At 39.3% G+C, this 24,032-nt stretch overlaps 1 protein-coding gene across 2 annotated transcripts; it reads right to left on the bottom strand.

Annotated features, from left to right (window-relative positions):
* Window positions 1–910: 910 nt before the first annotated feature.
* Window positions 911–24,032, bottom strand: C17H12orf50 (chromosome 17 C12orf50 homolog). Of its 2 annotated transcripts, XM_038315140.1 has the most exons (12): window positions 24,021–24,032; window positions 23,580–23,700; window positions 17,055–17,225; window positions 16,048–16,125; window positions 15,853–15,966; window positions 13,359–13,469; window positions 8,802–8,906; window positions 7,540–7,656; window positions 6,052–6,156; window positions 5,592–5,795; window positions 3,760–3,852; window positions 911–936 (listed from the first exon to the last, which is right to left on the bottom strand). In XM_038315140.1, the coding sequence occupies exons 1-12, from the start codon at window positions 24,030–24,032 to the stop codon at window positions 911–913; spliced, it is 1,257 nt and encodes a 418-aa protein (XP_038171068.1). The 2 variants fall into 2 exon arrangements, with proteins under 2 accessions (XP_038171068.1, XP_038171069.1); XM_038315141.1 differs by lacking the exon at window positions 7,540–7,656.

Raw genomic sequence — 24,032 nt, 5'->3', positions numbered from 1 at the left:
AAAGGCCTCAATCGTATAGATAAAAACTACAAGCAACTGAGAAAAGCTGGGAGCAGAGGGGTGGTCTTCCTCACCACCAAATGGTCAGCACTGAAAACATACATATAAGTAACATTATATGGACTGAACAGTGTATATTTAGGAATATATGTGTGCGTATATAAATACATATGTGTGTGCCATAACAATTAATAAAGAAGCCATGGATTTGAAGAAGAGTGTGTATGTGGGAGTGTCTGGAGGGAGGAAAGAGGAAAAATAGCATAATCAAACTAAGATCTCAAAGATAACAAAAAACAGACAAAAATTGCAATTGACTTTTTATCTCTCTCTCTCTCTCTTTCTCTCTCTCTCTCTCTCTCTCTCTCTCTCATACATAAAATGATATTTAGATTAAAATTCCTCTGAGGTATTCTTCACCAACTGCCAGCTAGGACATTGTTGAATTTGTGTTTGCCTTATGAGTGAGTTATTGTTGAGAGCCATGCTTCAAACCTAAGAAAAGAAGGTCTGAATTGTTTGCCATGAAGACCATCACAAACGGCAGAGATCAAAACAGAGCTTTACCCTTCGCTCTGTACAATCTAGCTCGCTTACGATTAAAGAATGATTTTAATGGCCAAACTTTGAAATTTTATTAAATGTTTGTGGCAATGTATTGAATGAATCCCAGGCACAGATAAATAAACAGGCAGCTGTTTGCAATTTGCATTTTATCAGTTGTGAACAAGCACAATGTTCTTCCTGCATCTTATGTTCAGAATTTGCATTTTATCATCGTTGACTGCCACTATACCCTATGGAGTACTTGACTATCTCATTCTTGGAATTTTCGTTTTTGGTTGTAAATCAGGTGATGGCTGGCACTTTTCTCTTTTTCTCATTTTTTCTCTTCTTTCAACCTCCAAGTTTACTTGCTCCCATTTCTTCTTGGCTCTAGTAACAAAATACACAAGATATTTCATTTTCTTTCCATGTTTCATTTCATTAATTCGTATTTCTGTTGTTAACTACCATGAAAGCTAAAAACAGAAAAACAAAGCCAAGCTTAGTGTTTTATTAAGTTCTCAAAATGTCATTCAAGCTTCCTAGATTTCCTTTTGATGCTTTTTGAACATTGCATTTTAGATGAAGGGGTGTTGAGAGATTGACTTAATGCTGCATATAAATCTGCATTAAAGAGAGACAGCAAGAATGAATGAAAGGAACAGTCTATGATATGAAGACACGTGCTCCCATGTTTACTGTATCAGAATGGACATGTGACCACAAGGAAGACTGGCACTGAGAGTATCTCCAGGCAATTTTACCTTGTGCCCCTAATCCTCCTATGCAACCAGCTCTTTCCTCTCCCCTCCCACTACACCCATAACGTCCTGCAACATTTTCCCAAAAGACTTCTCGGGTCCATTTTACATTTCCTTGGTCTTGGCTGCCGGAGCCTCAGAGGAACAGGCAAATGGCAGCTCGTGCCTTCTGTTTCTTCCCTCCAGCATCCATCTGTCCACTGGGAAATGTCACAATGGCTGTTCTGCACCCTAGCAAGGATATGTGTGGGAAGAAACACAAGCTAACCTTTCTCGTTTCATTCACAGGATGACAACAATAACTGGAAATGCCAAATTGGGAGTAACCAGTTTCTCAATCAAAAACATGTAAGAAAACAAACTTGCAGTTTATAAAATACTATTCATTTTATAAAGTCTTCTACAGTATATAAAATATAAGTCCTCGTTTTTCCTGAAGTAATAGGCCTTTGTACACAAACTCTGTTGGATTCAGAAATTTCTAAGTCACTTTGCTTTCATGATTCAGTCACATTTAAAGGTTCTTCTCGGGGCTTTGTTCCTCCCCCAGACTCTGTGGCTGCTGGTCCTAATTCCTGGGATGGGTCAAGGAGAATGGCACCTGCTGTGTGGCAGCCAGAGTGAGAATACAAACTTTCAACAGACCAATGTAGCTGGTTCTTCAGCCACTTAACCTGCCTGGGGTTTCATGAACCTGAACGCTCACCCAAATCACCTGGCCGTGTTGGAAAGATGGCATCCCGCCACAGCAGGTATGAGATAGAGACTCCACATTTCTAATGAGCTCCCAGGGGATGACCCTGCAGCTGCCCCTCAGATCATACTTTCAGGAGCAAGGGTTTGCTCCCTGGATGCTGCACTGGTATCTATTTATGTCTCTCTCAGAGGCCATCTGTTGAGATCACAGGTAAGTGCCACCCTGACCCCAGCAGAGCTCAACAACAAGCAGATATTTTCTCAAAGTTCATTCCTTCACTTATAGCCAGACTACTTCACGCATTTGCTCCGTGATCATTCTCTCTCACATACAATGGCCGTCTTCCAGCGACGCCCCACAGGACTGTGTGATGCCGCCTATGTAATCTCAACAGAATTCTCAAAAACCTGTCTTTAATCTCTCATGTGATATAGGCCCTGCCTTTCCCCTATCCACAGGATCCTGAGACATTCTTTTTAGAGCTTTTTTCTCTGCTCTGCACCTGATATGGGCAATGGAGCCCTGCAGGGATGTGTAGATTCTATGCTGCACATAGGTGTCACATACTTACATCCTGAAGTACTTTGACATGCCCTCAAGTATTTCCACTGCTGCTATTTAACTATTTCATTTGGGGAAGGGAGCCACTGGGTTGCAAAATCAACCATTTTCACAGCATTAGGGCAAAGAGAATTCCTCAACATTCCAAATGCATCCCTCTCAGATGGAAACCATAGGAAGAAAATCTGGAACTTAGAAATGCCAAATTCTCTTTCCTCTTTTCCCTCTCAAATTATGTTTGATCACATGTAACAGTCGAGCCAAAGTTAAGAGAAAATATAGTCAGTTAAGCAATACTGTATCTACCTTCTCTTGCAGCATAATTTGGTTTGCAAAATGAAGGGAAGTTGGATTACATTCTGTCTCCAGTAAATAATTGTACCGATTCTGGGTACTGACACACAGTTGAAGTCAAATGAGGTTTTTGCAAGTCTCGTATGAGCCACTTACTTTGGAGAAAATAAATTATCTAGTCTTCATATGGATCTTCTGGAAGACCCTGGTATAAAAACTTATGGAATCAGAATATTTTTAAATTACTAGGATATTTGTTTGGATACAAGTTCCCTTTCTGAATTATGTGTTCTGAAAGATTCAGTTATTTGAAGAATAATTTGTATCCATTGCAACTCAATTCTAAGCAAAGAAAGACATCAACCTGTCCAGCAAAAGATTCATCTGTGGTCAGGACCCGTAGGAACATCTAACCAGAGATTTCCAACCTTCCTGTTCTCTCAGTGAGCACAATGTATAACAAGGGGGAGAATACAGTCACTTAATGCCTCCTTGGAGATTCATGAACTGCTAGCCTATACCAGCTTACATCTCTCTACAGTAAGCACATCAAGAGAGAGTATCTTATTCATGCTAAATATGATTTTATATACTTTCACTGTATTATAACAAAGACTAGCTTAACATATGTAATTATTACAATTGCTGTATTTGATTGAGAGGAAAAACAGGATCAAAATGTTTCCTGATAACACAAACAGGTAAAACTGAACACCACAAAACAAAATAATAGTGACTTGGCACTGTGCCAGGGGACTACTAACACCCCAGATTTTCTCTGCAATTAAGTGATCTTGAATTTTTTTATTTTATGTGCTTTTAAATCTGTTTCTTGACTTAAGAACTTGTCATTTATTTCCAGGACTACACGACGCATTGAAGTCACCAGTGAGTAATTACCTGGATATATCTTTTCAGTTTTTGAATATGTTTTTGTAAAAGGAATTCTTCTTCTCCAGGCTGAACCATTATATGTTGTTGACATATGTTTATCTGAGAAAACATAAAAAGGAGACTGCTAGCAAATATTGCTGAATTCAACAACTATATGCCAAGAGCATGGCAAAGCTAGAAATATCTCAGCAGTAAGAATTACCCTCCATGCGTTTTCTCTACCATTTGAAAGCTAAGGCAACAGGAATACCAGTGAGTTTATTAAATTCACTTACGTGACCAGCGAGCAATCTCTTAATCTACTGTTCATTTCCTCAAATAAGGCTCTATCCTATGAGACTAATCTAGAAGACAGAACAGTATCTGCATATAGTGTTTCACGATCTTTCGTCTGTGACTTAACAGAGTGTCTTACTAACGTTGAGAGAGGTCATGAGTTTGAAAGAGAGAGCAAAGAGGAGCTTGTGGGAGGGGGCTTGGAGGGAGAAAAAAGAAGGGAGAGGTGATATAATTATATTACACAATCTCAAAAATAAAATAAAATTAATGTTTCAAACAATGCATAATTGACTTTGTAAATATCTTTTATACTTTATTTTAAAGACAACAGACACATGTGCTTCCAGGAATTGCCCTCTGTGAAAACAGTGGCAACTGAAATTGTGAGCTTAGGAAGCCAGAGCAGGTAGCAGGTATACACACACACACACACAGAGAGAGAGAGAGAGAGAGAGAGAGAGAGAGAGAGAGAGACTAAGTCGTCTATAAGGACTTGCTTTTCTCTACTCCCTAACATTGTCATATTGGCATTCCCAGGGTTGTTACCAGTTATCTATAGTTCGCAGTGTGTGGCTCATACCAAGAATTTTCTTTTTGGGTCATTTTTGTGTGCTTATATTTGCATGAATGAAGCACAACAGTGTCCAGTATAGTGGCTGACACATTCAGTTCATACAAATCTAGACTTTGGCAACACACTGTGCTTGTATACATTGAAGTTCTCATAGTCACAACAGTATTATGGCAAAAATAATAAATAGTATAATATCAAGTTTCTTCTGAGTGCATACTTCTTCGCTTATACACATCCATACACCATTACAGTCTAACACTAACAGTTACAATGAAATGTCTTCTTAAGCTGTTAAAGACAGTCTTTGCCTAGGCTTCCAAAAGTTCTTGACAATCAGAACGCACAAACTACACCGTGAATACAAAGCTCCGATGTGAATTACAGAGAGCTGAATGACATTTTGTTAAGTCAAGAGAACTGAAACCCAACTTCCAAAGAGCAAAATTCATCTAAAGCCGGAAAAAAAAAAATTCTCCCCTGTGGCCGTGTACTTCCTGACATAACACCATGCCTTTGCCTATGACAAGATGAAATGATTTAGAAGGGCATGGTGGGAGAGATGAGAGGTTGTCAGAAATATTGCAGTTAACCCTCAAACTAACCCTTGCAAGAAAGTAATCATGATGTCCTCAAGAAAAGACAGCGAGGTAATCTGACAGACATAATTGAACCGCGCACTTAGCGGAATAAGAAAATGTCAACCACGTAAAAATAATCCTCCCGCGTGAAATGAAACAGCCCAGGGTGAACAAAGGGGTGTAGGGAGGCGAGTATCTAAGGAGGTGCATGCCGGTTCATCAGCATCCAGCATGAGTATTCTTCCATGTCCTTTAAATCATGTGCCTGACGCCTCCTGGATGCGGTCTTCTGGTTAGTGTTGAGGACTGCAGTGAGTGGGAGGAGCGAAGATCAGCTATCCAGGTGGGAAATCCTACACTAAAGCCAAGTGCAGTCAGGCGTGAACCACATCAGTAAAGACCCTCACCTGGGCAGAGGTTGAGTTTGGGTTCCTTGTTGACATCAGCTTTGTTGTGGGACCCAGTTGTGGGCCTGCTTCGGGGAGGGGCGTTCAGTGCGACAGTTCTTACTGAATCTCTTTGGACATGCATGTAGGAGGCGTTCTCAGCGTTTCGGTTTTTATTCTGATGGTGGTAACTCATTTTATGTTTGGGATTTGGGGTGTGTGCTGCTGTAAAATCAAAAGAGTAGAGATGAGGGATGAGACAAGCCAGGCTCACATCATTCATAAAACACACTGCATTTGAAGCGTGGGATAGCAAAATAGAAGAAAATCTAAGCTAGAGCATGCCAGGCAGAGAACTGGGGTGACTTTTAAAGTAGACTTCAAGTTACACAGCAATGATTTTTCCTTAGCGTGGGAAATACTTGATATTTAATCTCTGTGAGAAGTATAATTAGAAATACCAAACACTCAGATATTCTACCTCTCCGCATTCCAGAGCCAGGAAAGTTCTTTGGTTCATCATAAATCCATTTTCTTTTCTTCACACCTTTAAAATGAGGCTTCTTCACTGGCTGGACATCATTCGCTTGGAGAAGATACAAATTTTTTTACAGTTTTTCAGAGATGCTTTTATCTGAAAATTACTGAGGTGATAATTATATATCTGTGCATTCTCGCATCGAGCAAAAGTATGCAGCTCTAAGACTAGCTTTTAGAACAGAGAGTGACTGGTTTTTGAGTGTCAAAAAATCCCTCTTGGGAATACATTAATGAGAAAAAACCTTTGATAAGTTGCTTTCCTTTTAAAATGTTTTATTGTTCTCAAAAGGAATGCGAGGGCTCCTTAAAATAACAGAAAAGTGCATTCCGATCACAATAACAAATCCCAGCATAACGCTATCTTAAGGTCATAATTGTTATCCTCAAAATAAATCATTTTGTACTTTTAAAGCCCCAAACTACTATTTCTCAGTGAGTTTAGTTAACACATAAAACATGTTTACTGAATTAAAGCACCTTGTCCTTTTTAAAGTGTAACAAGGTTGAATCCTCAGGTAGTTTGGCACAGCAAGGCCGACTGTGAGAGAGTATAAGCTTCCAGTCTTTCTCGTCTCCCATGATATCTGAATATACTCATCGCAAAGTTTCTACATGCGTTCTCAGTTTTTCAAGACTTTCCAAGGGGATTCTTAAACCAGCTTTGTAGAGGCATTCTGCTGTTCGCACATGACTACAAGGGAAACGAGTACCAGTGTCCAGATTGCAGTAGCTCTCCATTAGTAGGACAATACATCTGTGTTTGCCTTAGCCTTCAAGTTCCACTTAAATTTTAAGCCCTCACATGTAAGCCCTAGACATTAAACAATAAGACACGTCTCCTCACCGCAATCACTCCCAAACTCCCACACCTCAGATATAACATCTGAAGTTATAACGAGTACTAGTAACAAGAGTTTCCTAAGGGAAGTTATTGCGGTTCTCCTTCAGTGCCTGGGAACCAAGAATGTTAACGGCAGTTCGGTAAACAAAACCAGGAACGGGGGAAGAAGAGAAGGAATGAGGCAGATTCCATCAAAGCAGCAGCTGGCTCAAAGCACCAATGCCCAGGAGAAGCCAAATCGAGAAAAATGATCCACAACAATTGTGATTGCAAAGCTGCTGTTATGTTCCACGACGGGAGAAACTAACATGCTGGACTAATGACCTTCTGCATGGGCAGCTGACTATTACATTAATATATACCTCAAACTGGTGGATATAATTTGTTAAGGCCTCTATCATAATCTGTACTCCAGACTTAAGAGGGAAATGTTGTTTATTTACTACTTCAAACGGTAGACTTTTCAAACCACACTTTTTCCTTTTCTTTCTTTTTTTTCCTTGTCAAATTCTCTTGCAAATAAGAAAACCATATCCATAAGAAGACAACCAAATGCAAGGTCTAAAAGTGATGTGACCACTGCCTTACTTGAAGAGGGGCTCTCTCTGCACTTCACGCTGATATTCTCTGTAGCATTTAGCACATGCGTTGTAGGGACCAGGCGGGTGGTTAGGGTACGCTTTGGATGTAGACTGTCCTTGCTTTCTTCTAAAGCAAATAAAGAAGAAAGCATGTCAAACTTAGTAAGAGAAACCCTTCCAATGGACACACCTACTATGTATGTGTGTAACTTTCTAGAATGCGTGGTTAAAATGTCTAATTGCCACACCATACCTCAAATACAGACGAAAGTTTAAAAACGCTAAAACTATAGCTATCATTTCCATGCACAAGTGAGATTTCAGTGGTTTAACATCTCCTGGAAGATTTTATGTACATTGTATATTCCATAGGGGATGAGTCCTTTTCAGTTCTCAAGACACTTTTAGTGGGATCATATTCATTTGCTCTGTGCTTGGCAGAGGGACTATTCAATAAAACGTCCACAATTATGAGCATGTTCTAAATCTGCTCTGTTTCACATAACAGGTCCTACCCACACGTGTGTATTTACTACTTGGCGTGGGGGCTAGTGCAGTTGAAAAGCTGAATTTAGAACTTTATTCATGACAATTAAATTTAGGCACTCACACATAGCTAGCTGGTGGCCTCCAAATTAATATAGCTGAGGTATTTTTCCCCAAGCATTTCTTTGATTGGTTAGGGAAAAAGTTAGCTCTGAACAGGAGACAGATTTACATGTGATTTTTCACTAAATAACTTGACACAAATGTCTTTTCCTTTGCCTCTGTCTATGGGAGCACACCCAGCTGCTGATGGATCGAGTATCACTAAGCTCTAGAGTAGACACTGTATCTCTAGAATAGCCACAGGTTGTTTGTTATTAGCAATTACTGTATAAAAGGTATGGCATCACCAGAATGAATCTGGTGATGCTCATGAACAATGTTTCTCCAGAAACTCACTCATTCTGTTTTAAGTTGCTAAAATAAAAAACTTGAGAGGTCTTCGTATGGCTGGTTAAGGAAGTTGATCACTTTAAGGCTGACAGACTCGACCTTGGAATGTCCTAGTTAGTCCTACAGACTAACTTTCCAGACTAGGAAACAGGCTATAAAACGTAAGACAATTAAGTGCACAGCCAATGTAGAGCCCTGAGGCTCTGGTGTCCTATTCAGTACTTTTCAATGTACCTTTCAATTACATGTGGTTTCCATAACAACCATGATGCTCATTTTATTTATCTATCCAAAGTACAGAGGGTCAGTTTTTAACACAAGACTCCTTACCTTTGACATTTGAACATTTGGAGGTGATTTCTTTCACTGCAGCTAATGCTTCGCTTTCATCCACGCCAAGAAATATGATCCTCTGTGGAGCATAGCAGTCACCCCCTAGAATAAAACTTTACAGTCAGGGGCAGCGATAGTAACAAGAGGCACATGACTCCCTTTCAATACAGTAATGATCTTCATAATATCTCTGGTGTCCACTTTTGTTCAAACATGTCTCAGATGACGCTGTCCCCATATCTCCACATATTCTATCAGAGAAGCTTAGGTTAGTGCATGTGTATAGGCTATATTATTTGAGTGGCCAGTGTGTAAACTGACATACAGATAATTTCAAGAAAATTCACATATTCAACCAAATTAACTTCCCTCTAACATAGTGATCTTTAGTGAAGGTGCGTGGTTGATCGGCAGTTATGATTCACCAGACTAGCTTTAATATATATATAATTCAATTTTAATAAAGGAAAGGAAAGGGAACTTACAGATCCAAGGTTCCAGCGAGGAGCGCAGGAAAACAAAGAGCAGGCGGGCCGCAGACCCACAAGATTTTATAAGTCAATATTAGCCTAAGGGGGACACGCCTTTAGACAAAGGGGGACACGCCTTACAAAACAAGGTTTTTGGCTAGGCTTCCCCTTCATCTCCCCCTTTTGTCTAAATAAGACAGAACCAAACCAAATACAACTATATTCAATAGGAACAAATAATAAATATAAAATTACAAACAACAAATAATATTAAGAAGAAACATATAACAAAAGTTTTACTAAGCATTCTATTTCAAGGAGTCTAAATAATGTAGAGGGTAACTACAATTATCTAATCTTCAACCCCATCAAAGATCTGAGAAGGGAAGTAATATTACTTAAGCAACCAGGAAGTACAAACAAGAAACTTCCAAAATGTGTAACAGATGACAGAGACAACTAACTACCTGGGCAGTCACCCAAAGTTTCGTTTTGCAATGTTGAGGCAACCAACTTTGGCTAAGGCCTAACACAACTGACATAACATTTTTCAAAGGCAAGGAACTTTTTGTAGAACTGTCCTACCCTGTCTTGGCAAGATAAGATAATCCTTCTTTATCCACTTATGGATATTCTGTATCTTTGTCAGTAGTTGATATGGGCTTTTCTTTGCCCAAAGGCCAGTTCTGCCAAGAAGAAGACAAGCTCTCAGTGGAGTGCCTTTGGTGCTCAACATTCTCTCGGGAGTAGAGCAGTGTTGCCAGGAGTGATTGTGTCTCATAAGTACAAAACTCTAGGTTAGATTAAAGGCCATTTTCTACAGCTCTTCAAAGAGGTTGAAGATTATTCTATCTATACTAAATATAATTTCTATGTATCTAAAAAAACCTGAATATCCTAAATATAAATATGACAAACATATATGACTATTGATATATAATTCTCGATACCTATCTAACTTGGAGACTAAGAGAATAAACAACTGTGCAATAAATGAGGACAATATCCCCAAACGTAAACAATGTCATTACACAAATAATATCAGAGGTAGAAATGTACATTGCAATATGATAAATATCTCAATATAACAATTGTTTTAAACAGAGGTAGAAGCATACTCTCATACAATAGAGGTAGAAGCATATTCACATACAATGTTCAATATACAAGAATCAACAACAAAGCAATTTTCTAATAACAATAATTCACAAATACAATCATCCCATCAAACCAGGTAATTCCCCCCCCCTTTTTTTTCATAAACACCCCTGAGTCCATATAATACCTCCCCCATCCCCTCAACCCTATACCAACTACTAAATGATGTCCCTAAACCAGAGGGCAAACTCTGTTGGGAGAGGGGGCGTCGTCCTCTAAGATTGCTTCTAGCTGACATGGGGGCGACGTTCTTCTCAGGGGGTCCCGTGAAAGCAAATGATGGTAAAATTCCCAGAATAACATTTGGTCGAGGAAATTGTAACTAGCCTCTGAGTGTTTTGAGGAGGTCCGGCCAGAGTGTTGTCAAAATTGTACACCATTTGAAACTGTCTTGTGTAGTTGGTACCAAAAAACAGGTCTAATTTTAGCGCTATTAAAAACATGACGTCATAGTAACCAGTCTGTAGTGATGAGCTGCGGGCTGCTTCCCGCTGCCCTGCTCTCGGCCACCGGCTAGCTTAAAACCCGAAATAACAACACACAAATTGTATTCTTTTAAATACTGCCTGGCCCATTATTTTCAGCCTCTTACTCACATCTTCACTAACCCATATCGAATAATCTGTGTAACACCACAAAGTGGTGTCTTACCAGGAAAGATTCAGCACATCTGACCTGGCTTCTAGCTTTATCGTGTCTGGTTGCAGAGGCAGGGCAATTGTTTGAGCCATCTACCTCACTTCCTCCTTCCTGTTCTATCTACTCCACCCACCTATTTTCCAACCTATTAGGCCAAGCAGTTTTCTTTATTAATTAACCAATGAAATCAAAACTTTAGAGATATTCATAGTAAATGTAACTTATCTTTCCTTCATTTGAAATATGAAAACCGTTTTTTTTTCCTTAAAGGTCTTTCCTCTATATTTTTTCAAGATAAATATACATGTAAGTTTTAAATGCTACAAATAAACTTGATAGTACCTTCACCATAAAATGTATTATATTAAGCAAAAAGTTTTAAATAATCATTTTTTGTGTGTATGTGTGATGTGTTTATGCATACATGTACAGGTGCGTGCACTTGTGTGTGTGCATGTATGTATCTATGCATTTGTATGTGTGTGTGCATGTATGCATGTGTATGTATGTGTGTGCCTGTGTGTGTGTGAGTGTGCATGAGTGCATGCCTGTGCTACAGTAAATAGCAAAGGACAATTTCAGGTGTTGCCCTTTGCCTCCCACCATGTTTGAGGTAGTGTTTCTTGTTTGCTATTACAGTTGTCGGGCTAGCTAACCTGCCAGTGCAAAAGGATTCTCTTCTCTACAGCTCCCATACAGCTGTAGAGGTACTTAGATTTCAGACACATGATGATACCATCTATGACATGTAGGTCCTGCAGATTGGCCTCAGGGCCTCATCCATACCTGCCAGACAATTTGCCTACTGAGCCATCTCTTGAGCCCCTTAATAACCTTCTCTGAAAATAATATTCAGATGAGGCCATAGCTCAGTGGAGGAGCTCTTGCCTAGCATGCACAAGGCTCTAGGTAAATCTCATTCCCCAGTGTAACAAATATAAAAAGAACATTAAAAATAGTTATAGAATAACCTATAACCTGTGGAAAGGTCACGCAACAAGACACCCCCAGGGGGTGCAATAATGACTCTTACATCTTGGAATGATGAATCGTCTAATTGGACTTAAGTCCTGCTCATAGGAGGGAATTCATGCCTGGGAAATCCTAGCCAACTACCTGTGACTGTTGAGGTCATGGAACCTACTGGTTACACTTTCCCAAACCATTGTAGCTCTGTATCCTAAGACATCTAATGACCCAGATAAGTATAGCTTTCACTTCTCATCAAAGAAGCTTCTTTTTACAGCAAACAGTAACTGTTGCGGGAAGGCACACTGGTCAAAATGCTGAGAACAACTGACCGTGGGATGCCCAGCCCCAGATACGTTCTAGCATGGCGTTTATACCTAAGGCTCAGAAGATATCACAGAAGAAGAATGTAACGAGTCAGAGGGCCAGGATATTTGCTAGCAGTCTTCCTATATATGACAGCGAAACTGCGCTCAGGAAACATCAGCAACAAAGTTGCCTAAACAAGAAAAACCTGCACAATGACAATACCAGTTGGCATATCAACACAGATGGAGGCAATCTTACAAGGCTCCACCCCTAGATGAGGAACTACAGACAAATAAAGACTGCTAAGAGAGGGAGAGAAATGCAGGCTTCTCCAGAAAGCAGCCCCGGGATGGGTTATCTAAGCCCAAGGGTTCAATCCTAAACACGTGTGTATATGAGCAACAGGACGAAGGCTCTGCAGGTTGTATTGATGCATACATACCTGCATGCATGCATGTGTGTGTGTGTGTGTGTGTGTGTGTGTGAGAGAGAGAGAGAGAGAGAGAGAGAGAGAGAGAGAGAGAGAGAGAGCGCTACTGCAACCATCAACAATATGGATATATGTCTCATACAATTCAACTTAAATATTAAACTAAAATACTCAAACTGAAGAAGTCCAAACTGCACATTTCCACTTAAACAAAAATGTAAAACTAAACAGTGGGGGGCAGAGACCAGAGCATGGCTATCAATGAGAGGTGACTATTACACTTGCTAGTCCCTCAGTGACTGATAAGAAAAAGCTGACGTAAGTGGTATTGGGATATAACAGAACAATTTGACAAAAGAGGACATCAAGGTAGCCGATAAGTTTGTGGCATGATGACTACATAGTCGTATATGCATGTGGATTTTTTTTTTTTACCAAGCTATACACCTCAGAGTGGCATGCTTCACTAAATTTATTAAAATGATGAAATTAAAACCAATGTTTCGCATGTTTAAACTGAATAGGACCTCACAAACTACAGTTGTAAATATATACCTCTTTCAGAGGCATCTAGCTCACCTCCATTTTCAAAAGCAGCAATGTCAGTCCTTGGTTTCCTATCCAATGATGTCTTTGCCTCACCCGACCTTTCAATGAGGCTGAACTTTGTTGGAACTGTAAGACCATCCCCTAGAGAGGGAAGAAACAAAAAGTCGCTCCAGCAATCTTCACATTGTATATAAGATTGTGACAGCTTTCGTGGGGAGAGTTAAGCAGCGTGAACATTAACATATACATGATTGTCATCATGATCTGGTGAACAGCATGTAAGTGCATTTATTTCAAGCTAATTTTGTAAATGATGAAAAAAAACAGAAGTTTATCCTCCTATTTTGATTGGCAGCTAAATGGCAATGGGAGGTTTAAACAATCTTACATTATTGTGTGAGCATAGTATGTTTAGTTCATTTGGTGTTTTATTGTAATAAATTTGAAATGATTCTCTTGATTCTATCTCTTCATAATTAATTTAGCAAACAGTGTTAGAGTCATTATTACTGGCACTTGATAATTAAATTATTCTCTTAATTTTCATTGTACATATTCAAAACATATACTTTGAAAGCAAGCTGTTGACATCAGAATGAAAAGAGACGCAGCAGCCTAAAGCAGTGTGAGCTTCTAGATTGGTTAGGATACAAAGAAAGAATCAATTTACTTTGTGGCTATCAGTAACATAGTTGATGAAATTTGTGGAGGGAACCCATAAACAATAACACTGTTTTATAGTGGCATTTCATTTGTATTTTAATGAGTAAAACTTGCCTGAAGATCAGAGAGTAAAACAGCCCCACTGGTCAGCCTTACAGCCAGGCAGTGGTAATGCAAACCTTTAATTCCAGTAGCCACACTAGTTGCCATAGAAACCAGGTGGTACAGGTTTTTAATCCCAGTGGTGCGCATCTTTAATCCCAGCCCCAAGGAGGATTATAAAACGGGAGGAGACAGCTCTCAGACACAGTCTCATTCTGAGATCCAGGAGGCAGGATCACCATTTCAGACTGAGGCTGAGGTAAGGGCCAGTGGCTGACTGCTTTGCTTTTCGGATCTTCAGGTTGAACCCCAATTTCTCTCTCTGAACTTTTGTTAATCGTGCTTCACTGTTTCACGGGAATTTCCCTAATTTTAATATTTGTGCAATAGTTATGTAAAAGCAAAGAACATGATATCTGTGCTTGCAGCAGTCCAGAATATCGTTGACAGTAGTGTTCATATTTATTCTAATAGTAAGTAAAACTCCAGAAGTAATAAAATATTGACTCCCTTGGGGTCAAACAACCATTTCACAGGGGTCACTTAATGCCATCAGAAAACACAAGTATTTACAACGCAATTCATATTAGTAGAAAAATTATGATTATAATAAAGCAGCAACAAAACCTTTATGGTTGGGGGTCACCACAATGTGGCGAGCTATATTAAAGGGTTGGAGCATTAGGAAGACTGAGAATCACTGATCTAAGTAAACAGGGATATCAGGAATTAACTCTTTGGAAGAAATACAAGGCAATATTTATATGTATACAAATGTACACATTATTTATTTTATAATCTTCCATTTTTAATTTTGACTGGTGCCTTTGTCTTTTGTTTTTGTTTGCTTGTTTTAAGGTTTCTCGCATCTGTTTAGTGCAAGTTCCAGTATGCTCCTTCACCTTCTGATGGTCTATTGCTGCCACCTTCTGTCAGCCATTTGAACAACTTGCCACATAGAGGCAGGAGATACAGATGCTCTGCTCTGTTCCCATCCTATCATCCTCAGCCTTCCTCATCCCGTATCGCTGTTCTCCCTTCTCTCTGCTAGCTCCTCTCTCTTTGTGCCCCCCTTCCTGTCCTCAAGAGGATCCGGGAGCAATTAAATTCTCTTCTATTGCTACGATATGTGCACAAGCTCACTTGAAACCAGGAAACCTTATAGAAACTTTTAACACTTAATGGACTTTTCTTCAGCTTCCTGCTTTTCTATACACAATACAATGCTCTCTGTCTTGCCTTCAAGGACAAGGTGTTGACCAGAAGCAAACTCAGACCTGCTTAAAGAAAATGCATCATGAAAGAGTGAGCATAGGCCTTGTCCATCAAAACTGCCTTATGACTGCTTCATACACAAAAGACACTCATTCAACAGACAGACAGGCATTCTGCCACTGTTTGCCATCCAACTTTTGTTCATCCTGGTCTGGGTTATCCTTTCCATTAAAAATAAAACAGTAAGTCATATTTCACAGAAAGGCGTACTGCAGACACAGAAAGGCAAATGATTTACAGAATTCCTGTGTGGAATCTGAGCATTCTTTGTATCTGTGGAGTGCATTCATTGAAACGTCAGTACATCAACAGCATCCTTTCATAGGAAATGTAGGTCATCCAGTAAAATGTTTCCCTCTCACTCTCAAACGAGATTATGATTTATCATGTAACCCTGTCCTCATGTACACTGCACAAAATAATTCAAGGTCTACTCACTAAATATCTCTTATGTCACCTTGAATATTATCGTCTCGTTTCTTACCTTCTTGCAACTCACTGCCATTTTCCAAAGGCTTTTCTAACTCTTTTTCCACTGTAGGAGCTGTGCTTTTTGATGACGAAATGTCTGGAAGAGCATGGAATCTATAGTATTCACCTACACTCCCGTGAGAAGAGAATGGTTAGGAGGTGGAGCAAAACCAAGCACTGGAAATTCCACAAATGTTTGATTTCTTACCAGATTTATAACACATCTCCTTTATTGCTCTTTTCTCTTCAATTTCTTCAGGGGTCTTTGTCCATAAACTAGAAGCATCTATAGGATATATTTTTTTAAAATTAAGTTGTCCCAAATCTAAAGAATCTGAAAATTTATAAATCAGAAAGAAAAATCCCAAATATTGTTTTCATGGAGGGACTGCTCTTCATCTAATGTTTGAACTTAAAAAAAAGTGCAAACTGGTATTTCAAAATGCTTTCAGGTTTAGTATTTGGAAGAAGCATCAAAGACAAATTATATATTTTATGCTCTGTGTGCTAAAATGAGAAGCAGAAAACACAGACTTGCTGAGAAGCTGGAGGGTAGAGCATGTGGGCACAGAAGAGGAAGAAACTATACCTAGCAAAAAGAACAGTGAAGAGTTCTGTGCATCCCTAAGCACAGAAACTATAGCAGTTGGTACCCACAGAAAGATGCATTCCAGGGCAGAGACAAAGTAAATTTTTTTTTGGGGGGGGGGTCATTTTCTGAAATTTATCTGAATGGCTCAATTGTGCTGTGATGATATGAGAGGAAAGGGAAGGACCACAAAGCAGAACACATGGGTCCTAATTCTGTACATACTTCTCTACCAATATCAGGAATGATGCAGATTTACAGTACTTTATAAATTACAAGCTACTGCCTGGATGCTTAAAACTCAAAAGAGTAAACGTGAAGAGAAATAGATGTACACCAGCGTCCTGGCAGTTATCTCCTATGAGGCTATCTGTGAGTACATGCACTTAAACATGACACATGGCTCCCAGCCATCATATGATAAAAACTCTTGGCCCAAAGAAACATAGGCACAAGTAGACAGAGAATAAATTAGAAACTAAAACTCATTTCTTTGATAATATTTGTATTTTCTCAACCAAATCTGGTATATATGCTGCATCCTAAGCCTCTCATAGATGAGGAGTGTGTAGAAAATACTGTGGGTTTTTACATGTGTACTGTAATCCAAGAAAAGGGCTACTAACCATTTTGTTCCTCTTCTTTCTCTTCCTCCTCCTCCTCCTCCTCTTCGAAGTTAGTTTTTAAAACTAATGGATTATGAATGGGTCGTGATACATTCTCCATGGGTTTCAGAGGTTCCTGACTCTGGCTTGGGGGTGGACTTCCTTCCTGACTTTCTTTCTGTAAGGTGGTGTCTACAGAGAAAACGCGATGCTTTAGTCTGGTCAAGCAGTATTGGTAATAAAGTCAGTGACAAACCATTCTTTGTGACATTTTCTTTTATTTCTTAACCTCACATGCCTCTTTCAGCATTGTGACCTTGGCCAGCATCTTCTAAAATAGCCTCCTTCCATAGTTCTTCATGCTTTCTGAGTCTTTTCTAGAATTGCCTTTAATATTTCATGTGCAGAAAAGCAGGCTTCTTCTAAGCATTGACTTTCAACAGCCTCTTCCTAATACACGGTTTAAGATGGTTGATTTGTACAGTGGTGATGGTATTGCTAATAATTTTGAGTGTTGTGCAGCTGACACAGTTTAGAAACAACCCCACAGCACAGACACCATGACTGTACCCTACAGATGAAATAACTGTGCCACAGTGAGTTGTCTAAGGTTACAATGATTGGCAAGTGTGCTTAAGGCAGGATGAGATTCTAACCCAGTTTAAACTGTAGTCAGTGATCTTTAACTCTGGTAACTCGACTTCCAAAGTCTATGTCTAGTGCTTGTGGAGCAACACGAGCTTATGGAGAGACAGTTCCGAGCCAAGAGCTGGTGAGGAAAAGCCTGCATCTGAGATCAGCCCTGTCCTTAATCTCTTTGATTCCATAATCCCCAAGTTTCCAGTTTTCTCTTCAATCAAATCAATTGGGTTTCTATACCTCAAGCCAGTGGTGGGATGCAGCGGGCTCAGATCAGCACTGGATGACTGAGTGTTCAATTTCAAGGATTATAAGTATATGTTATCATGTCCAGCTTAACTGGTGGTTTGATATAAACCCCACAGCCCCAAGAAGAGAACCATGAAGAACTCTTAATTGATAATTTTACTAAGAGTGTAGATGTGATTTACAATATCAAATAACTAATGGAAAATTGTTTGGGGAAGCACTCCATCCTGGAAGAAGACAGCTGGTGACTTAGATAACATGCTGTGGCTCCCTCTCCCACACTCCACATGGCTGGTGGGTCTCAACTCAGCAAGGGAAATCCCACACAAAACCATTTCGCTGGCTGCTTTTTTTTTTTTAAATACACAAGTTTTATCTTATCTTGACCAGAGTGACATCGGTACACATAGATTACATAATTCTTTGTGCTAACTGATGCTTTGTCTTTTCATAATTTATACTATTCCCACCTTGGGTTTATAAGTAATTATAAGTTCTTAATGAAACACAGGAAGGTAGCTGCTTTTCCTTACATGTCCTACATGACAATTCAATGGTCTAAGGCTAAAAAGAGATTTATGATTCTAGTTCTAATTGATATAGCATTTGGTAGACAGACGTTACTACAAATAATATAAATAACTGCCCGAGATCAACTTATACCTTCTATAGTATTCAATATTTCCAAAATAAATAGGTAATATATTAGCTCAAGACATATTTCTTTTAAAGCTCTTGATCGTTGGTATGTTTGGGACACAGTTTATCCCACAAAGTTTGGTGTATTAGAATGTTGAGTCCCAATGTGGTGGCGAGTGATGGTGGATCTTTGAAGAGGTGAGACCAATGGGAGAGAATAAGGTCATGAGACTGTTATTCTCATAAACAGATTAATGCTCTTTCTCGGTTAAGAGTCAGGTCTTCTGAGATTCGTGGAGTCCCCACGAGTGAGCTGTTTTAACATGAGGCTGGCATCTTCCCTGGTGCTATTTACACTCATACTACACACACACACACACACACACACACACACACACATATATACTTCTCTGCTATATTGTGAAGTAGCCGGGAGACTCTCACAGGATATCAGTACTGTGTTGTTTAAACCTTCCATCTACTAGAATCGTAAGCCAGATAAACCTCTTTTCATATATACACAAATTATATATATATGCAAATATATGAATATATACACACACACACATACATAAATACACACTCAATCTCTGGTACCTTGTAACACCAAAACAAAACAGACAAACAAGCATTCACCTACTACCTAGAAATTGAATTCTCTTTCTAGAGTACAGAACTGTTTCTGAGCACAGGAAAACTTAACATGATGGAGTTTTCGGCTCAACATGATTAACTAATATCCAAGATTTCCCAGGGGAGAATTGTTAAGTGTATGACATTGGTAAGTGAACAAACTCAAGAATCTTGGGTCTCGCAGAGCTTTTATTCTACAAGGACTCATTAGACAATAAACAATGCACAGAGCAACCAAATTATACTGCATCTGAGAAGTTAACGGAGTGGGGAAAGCAGGAAATAGAGGAGTATATGAAGGAGGTGGGACCGCAGGCTACGTTTCAAACATGGTGCTAGAAACAGAGCTCATTAAAGGCAATATTTGAGCAGACCTTTGATGAAACAAAGTAGCTTGCCATAAAGATATTGAGGATAAGTCACTTCATGCAAAGCCCTGAAAACGGAAATATGTGAACATGCTTCAGGAAAGGATAATAGAGAAACATACAGATGGGGCTGAATGAAAAGTATCTTAGTCCGGGGAGCTAGCAGAGTACTTGATCAAATAACTTTCCGAATTCAAGCTCCTTTTAGGATTCTGACCTCTCTAAATTAGATGAAAAGACACTAGAGGATTTTGAGTAGAGGAGTAAAATCTGCTTGATCATAAGACTGTATGTACTTTGAATAGACATAGAGAAAGCAGGGGGAAACCGGGAGCAGCTGTAACAATACAGTTATGTGGCAATAATGATGGCCTGAGCCATGTGGAGATTGCACAGATGATGATGAACTCTGTCTCTGATATTTCTGGATGGGAGAATTACGTTTCTGAATGGATTAAATGTGGAATGTGGCAGAAATTTGGATGAATATTCAGGTGGTCTAAGCAACTGCAAGGCTGGGCTTACAGTAAAGATGAGTTAGAAACAGCAAAGGATGGAGCCGTTTTTGAGAGAGCAGAGATAAAATCATGATGTCAGTCTTAAATCCATTAAGCGTGAGATGTTCATATAAGTCATATAAGTCGAGAGAAAGTCAGAAGTCGAATTCAGACATAGAGTGCTGTTATGGAGGGGAATCTCGATTTGGGGTGGTATATAAACTGAGTCATTGTAACCACGGAGTTGAGGCTGGAGAGAAAGCTCAATGGTTAAGACCATGTCCTGCACAACCATGAAGGCTGGGGTTCAGATCCTAGCACCTCAGTCCTGCGATGACTTATAACTCTAGTTCTATGATATCTCACATCCTTTTCTGGGCTCTATTTGTGCCTAGGTAGGTGCACTTGAACACACACACACACACACAAACACACACACACACACACATATACTCACAAAGACACTGGTTGGGCACAAATAAATAAACAAAATAAACCTAAAAGAATTACTAGTGGAGACAAAAGTGGTGAGAGGTGACAAAATAGTAAAAAGGGGGTGACTGTGATCAAGATGCATTATGTACTATTGAAATGCAATATTGAAATTGCATGAAAATGCAAGCAAACCCATTGTTATGTATAATTAACATGTGATAATAAGCATTAAAAATAAAAATAAGACTGGATGACATTCCAAGACAGGAGGCAGGAAAAAAGGAGTTCAACAACTTTTCTGGACACTACCCATGAAGCGTAATTGGCAGGGGCAAGTCAATTGGGGCACATAATGAAGAGAGCATTGAGGTCCCCAAACTTAATGTGTCCACGTCATTTAATAGCTCATGTTACATAAGGACTCAGATTTGACTAGTGTATTTTATAATCTTCATACAGCGGGTAGAAGGGCCAAAGAAAGCTGATTATTTGAAAAGAGAGGAAGGGAGGGAGGGAGGAAGGGAGGGAGGAAAATACTTACAGCGAGAATAAACAAAATAAGTGCCACTGAGTGGGAAACAACAATATGGCATAACTACTAGAGAGAATGAATTGAGGAGAAATACTAATTAGTTAGCAAAGAGATAAATACGTATTTGTATAATCAAAGGAATGGCTAGGTAAGATTAAAAACAGTTGTGTGGAAGTCACAGGAAGAACGGTTGAGTTAACGTTCATTTAGTCACCAAGTGGGAAGAGAGATTAGGTAGAGAACCATAGCTCGTTATGGGACGTGTGAAGAGGAGACTAGTCCAGATGGTAGTTAGATGGGGGAGATGAAAATTTGTAGAAATTCCCTACTCATCCCTTCAATTCTTTAGTAAGATATTAAGGTCACCATCTGTGATGTGGAGCTGTTGGAAGATGAATGAGAAGGAAAACAATTCAAGATTATAGTCTAGAAGAGATCTACCTGCGGACTACATAGAACATGGTCGAAGTCAGTAGTATAGACTCATTTGAGGCCTGTGGTCAATTATTTAAACTCCATCATTAAGGTCATGTGTTTTCTTTATCCACGAGCAGTTTAATGGGTGCAGGCACAAAGGATGTGGGGAGTCATGTACCAACATTATGGCTGTAAGAACAGTCTACTGCAGTGGGTGAATAGTAACAGACTGGAAAGTGTGTGTAAAACATTGGTTGCCAGGGACACTCATGAGAAGGTACCACAGGGCTAAGCGATGGAGGAGATAAAAGCAGAAAGGTTAGGGTACTGATAGGACAACACATGGTTTCATGCTGAAATTATCAAGAATTAATAAAGTGGTACTAATATAGTAACAAGTTGTGTGTTGCTGAAAACAAGGTGAAAAGAGATAGATGAACATAGCAAAAGACAATGATACAACACTAAGGAACAAAATAATATCAATAATTAGCTGCAGACTCATGTTGGACAGTGTTAGAGAGAAGTGTCAGAAACAGTCTGAAATTGGCAGCAAGGACGAAGAAAATCCATTGTCTCACACTAGAGTTGGTGGTACCTGAGATTTGCAAGAGAGAGAATTGGGGCTGAGGGTGATCAGTCATTCGTGAAGAATGCCATAGGGGGACCAGAGTCCTCAAGGGAAGCTTCTTACATAAAAGTCTGAAAAATGAGAGGAAAATTCAGAGAAGACAGAATTGTGTTGGCAAAGGAAAACTGGAGAAGGAAGAATGGGTGAAAAGGACAGAGAGCAGGTGAGGACCATTGCAGCTTCTCTTACATTGATTGGCATAAACAAAAATAAAAGCCAGAGTGCAACTAGCTCCACACAAAATATAAAACATGCAAATACACACAATAAACCTACGCTGTAAAGATAGTGTAGTGAGTGCAGGGATCTCTATCCTGTCTTCCGAAGAGTCAAGGAGATTTAAGAAAATTGGGCATTATTTGTCTATACATCCCTTTAATATCTTATCATGATGAGCTGGAATGTTTAGGGGAAAAGGTTAGGCCCATGGGTAGATTTGACCCTACTGAAAAGAGGCTTCCTCCGAGTGTAGGCTGAGCCATAAATACTTTCAGGAAAGCCTGAGATTTCCAGAAAGGCCAGTTCTATTTACAACATACATGAACAACCCACCCAACAGCATGACAGCAATTAGTGCAGAGCTTATTTTAACAGTGGGGAAGAAAATGATTATCATTTACACAGGCATCGCATCCAGCCTGCTTTGAGAGGAGGCGGTCTTTGTTTCCTGCTGGTCTTCCAAGAGCTAGTGAAATCCCTGGGATTAAACTACCAGATAAAAATAATGTCATGGGAATGTGTCTCATTGGATAAAAAAAAAAAATCAAGCTGTTGTAAAGTAAGGAAGCCAGGTTAATCCATTACATCATTTCGGTACTTTCATCCCCTTAAATTACTGCTTGGATTTCATCTCTTCACACCCCACCCATGTGTCTAAGCAACCAATTTATTGCACATTATTTTTGGTCCAGACATTGCAAAGCAATGGCCAAAAAAAATTATGTTCCCCATCCTTCAGATGCTTACAATCTAGCGAGAAAGAAAAACAATAATGAAAGTATTACAGATGTGATGTGCTTTATGAAGTCAAAAGTTTCCCAAAGTATGCAATAAAAGGCCTAAAGTCTTAGCTATTCACTTACTGAGGTTATATGAAACTAATCTTTTAATTCTCAAAGGGCTAATATTATATTCTGCTCATATACAAGACCATTCCACCAGAGATGTACAGTGACCATCGCAGAACAAGATTGCTACTACATCAGAGTAATCTTGAAATCACCAATTTCTCCAACAAGGTTCCCTTAAATATGAGGTCCTATGAGTTCTGTAAAAATCTTTGTCAAGTCTCACATAAAGGGAGAATGTTAGTATCACTGCGGACAGCTGCTGTGACCGAAAAGAGACTTGCAACCCAGAGTGTGTCTTCGCTTTCTCTCTCTCTCTGCACCTATAAGAGATTCTTGACCTTCTCACCTCATTTTTGTATGCAACTGCGCCTCCCTAGGCTACGACTCCAAGACTAGACTATAATGCCACATAACCAGTTATTACAGATATACTCACTGCTACTTGGTGGCAAAAATAATCCATTGATATTTCGGGGTTTGCTGTGGTAAAAGATACAACTGATCTTCACACAACCAAGAGGTTGGGTTTCCCAGAAGCATGAAATGCTGCAGTTTTGCTATGAAAAGAAAGTGAGGGAAATACAATGTTTAGGCACTCACAATAAATGCAGACTTCTAGAACACAATGCAATGTGATAAGAAGAGCTTTAATTGATGGCTTAGAATCAATCACCTCTGTTTCCTACATTTTGCCACCTCTCAGCTTTTCCGTTTAAAAGATAAAGTGGTCTTTTGTTTTTCTACAAGTTTAGTTTGAGCAAAGTGATAAACACTTAAGATTTTCTGGGAGGAAGAATTACTTCTATTTTGTTATAAAAGTTTAATTCAATGATATGGAAGAAAAAATTCCTTTAGTGAAAAGGATCAGTCGGTTTACCTGCATTTCCAT

This window comes from Arvicola amphibius, chromosome 17 (assembly GCF_903992535.2).
Source record: "Arvicola amphibius chromosome 17, mArvAmp1.2, whole genome shotgun sequence".
NCBI classification, from domain to species: Eukaryota; Metazoa; Chordata; class Mammalia; order Rodentia; family Cricetidae; genus Arvicola; species Arvicola amphibius.
This window is presented reverse-complemented; position numbering and strand designations above follow the sequence as displayed.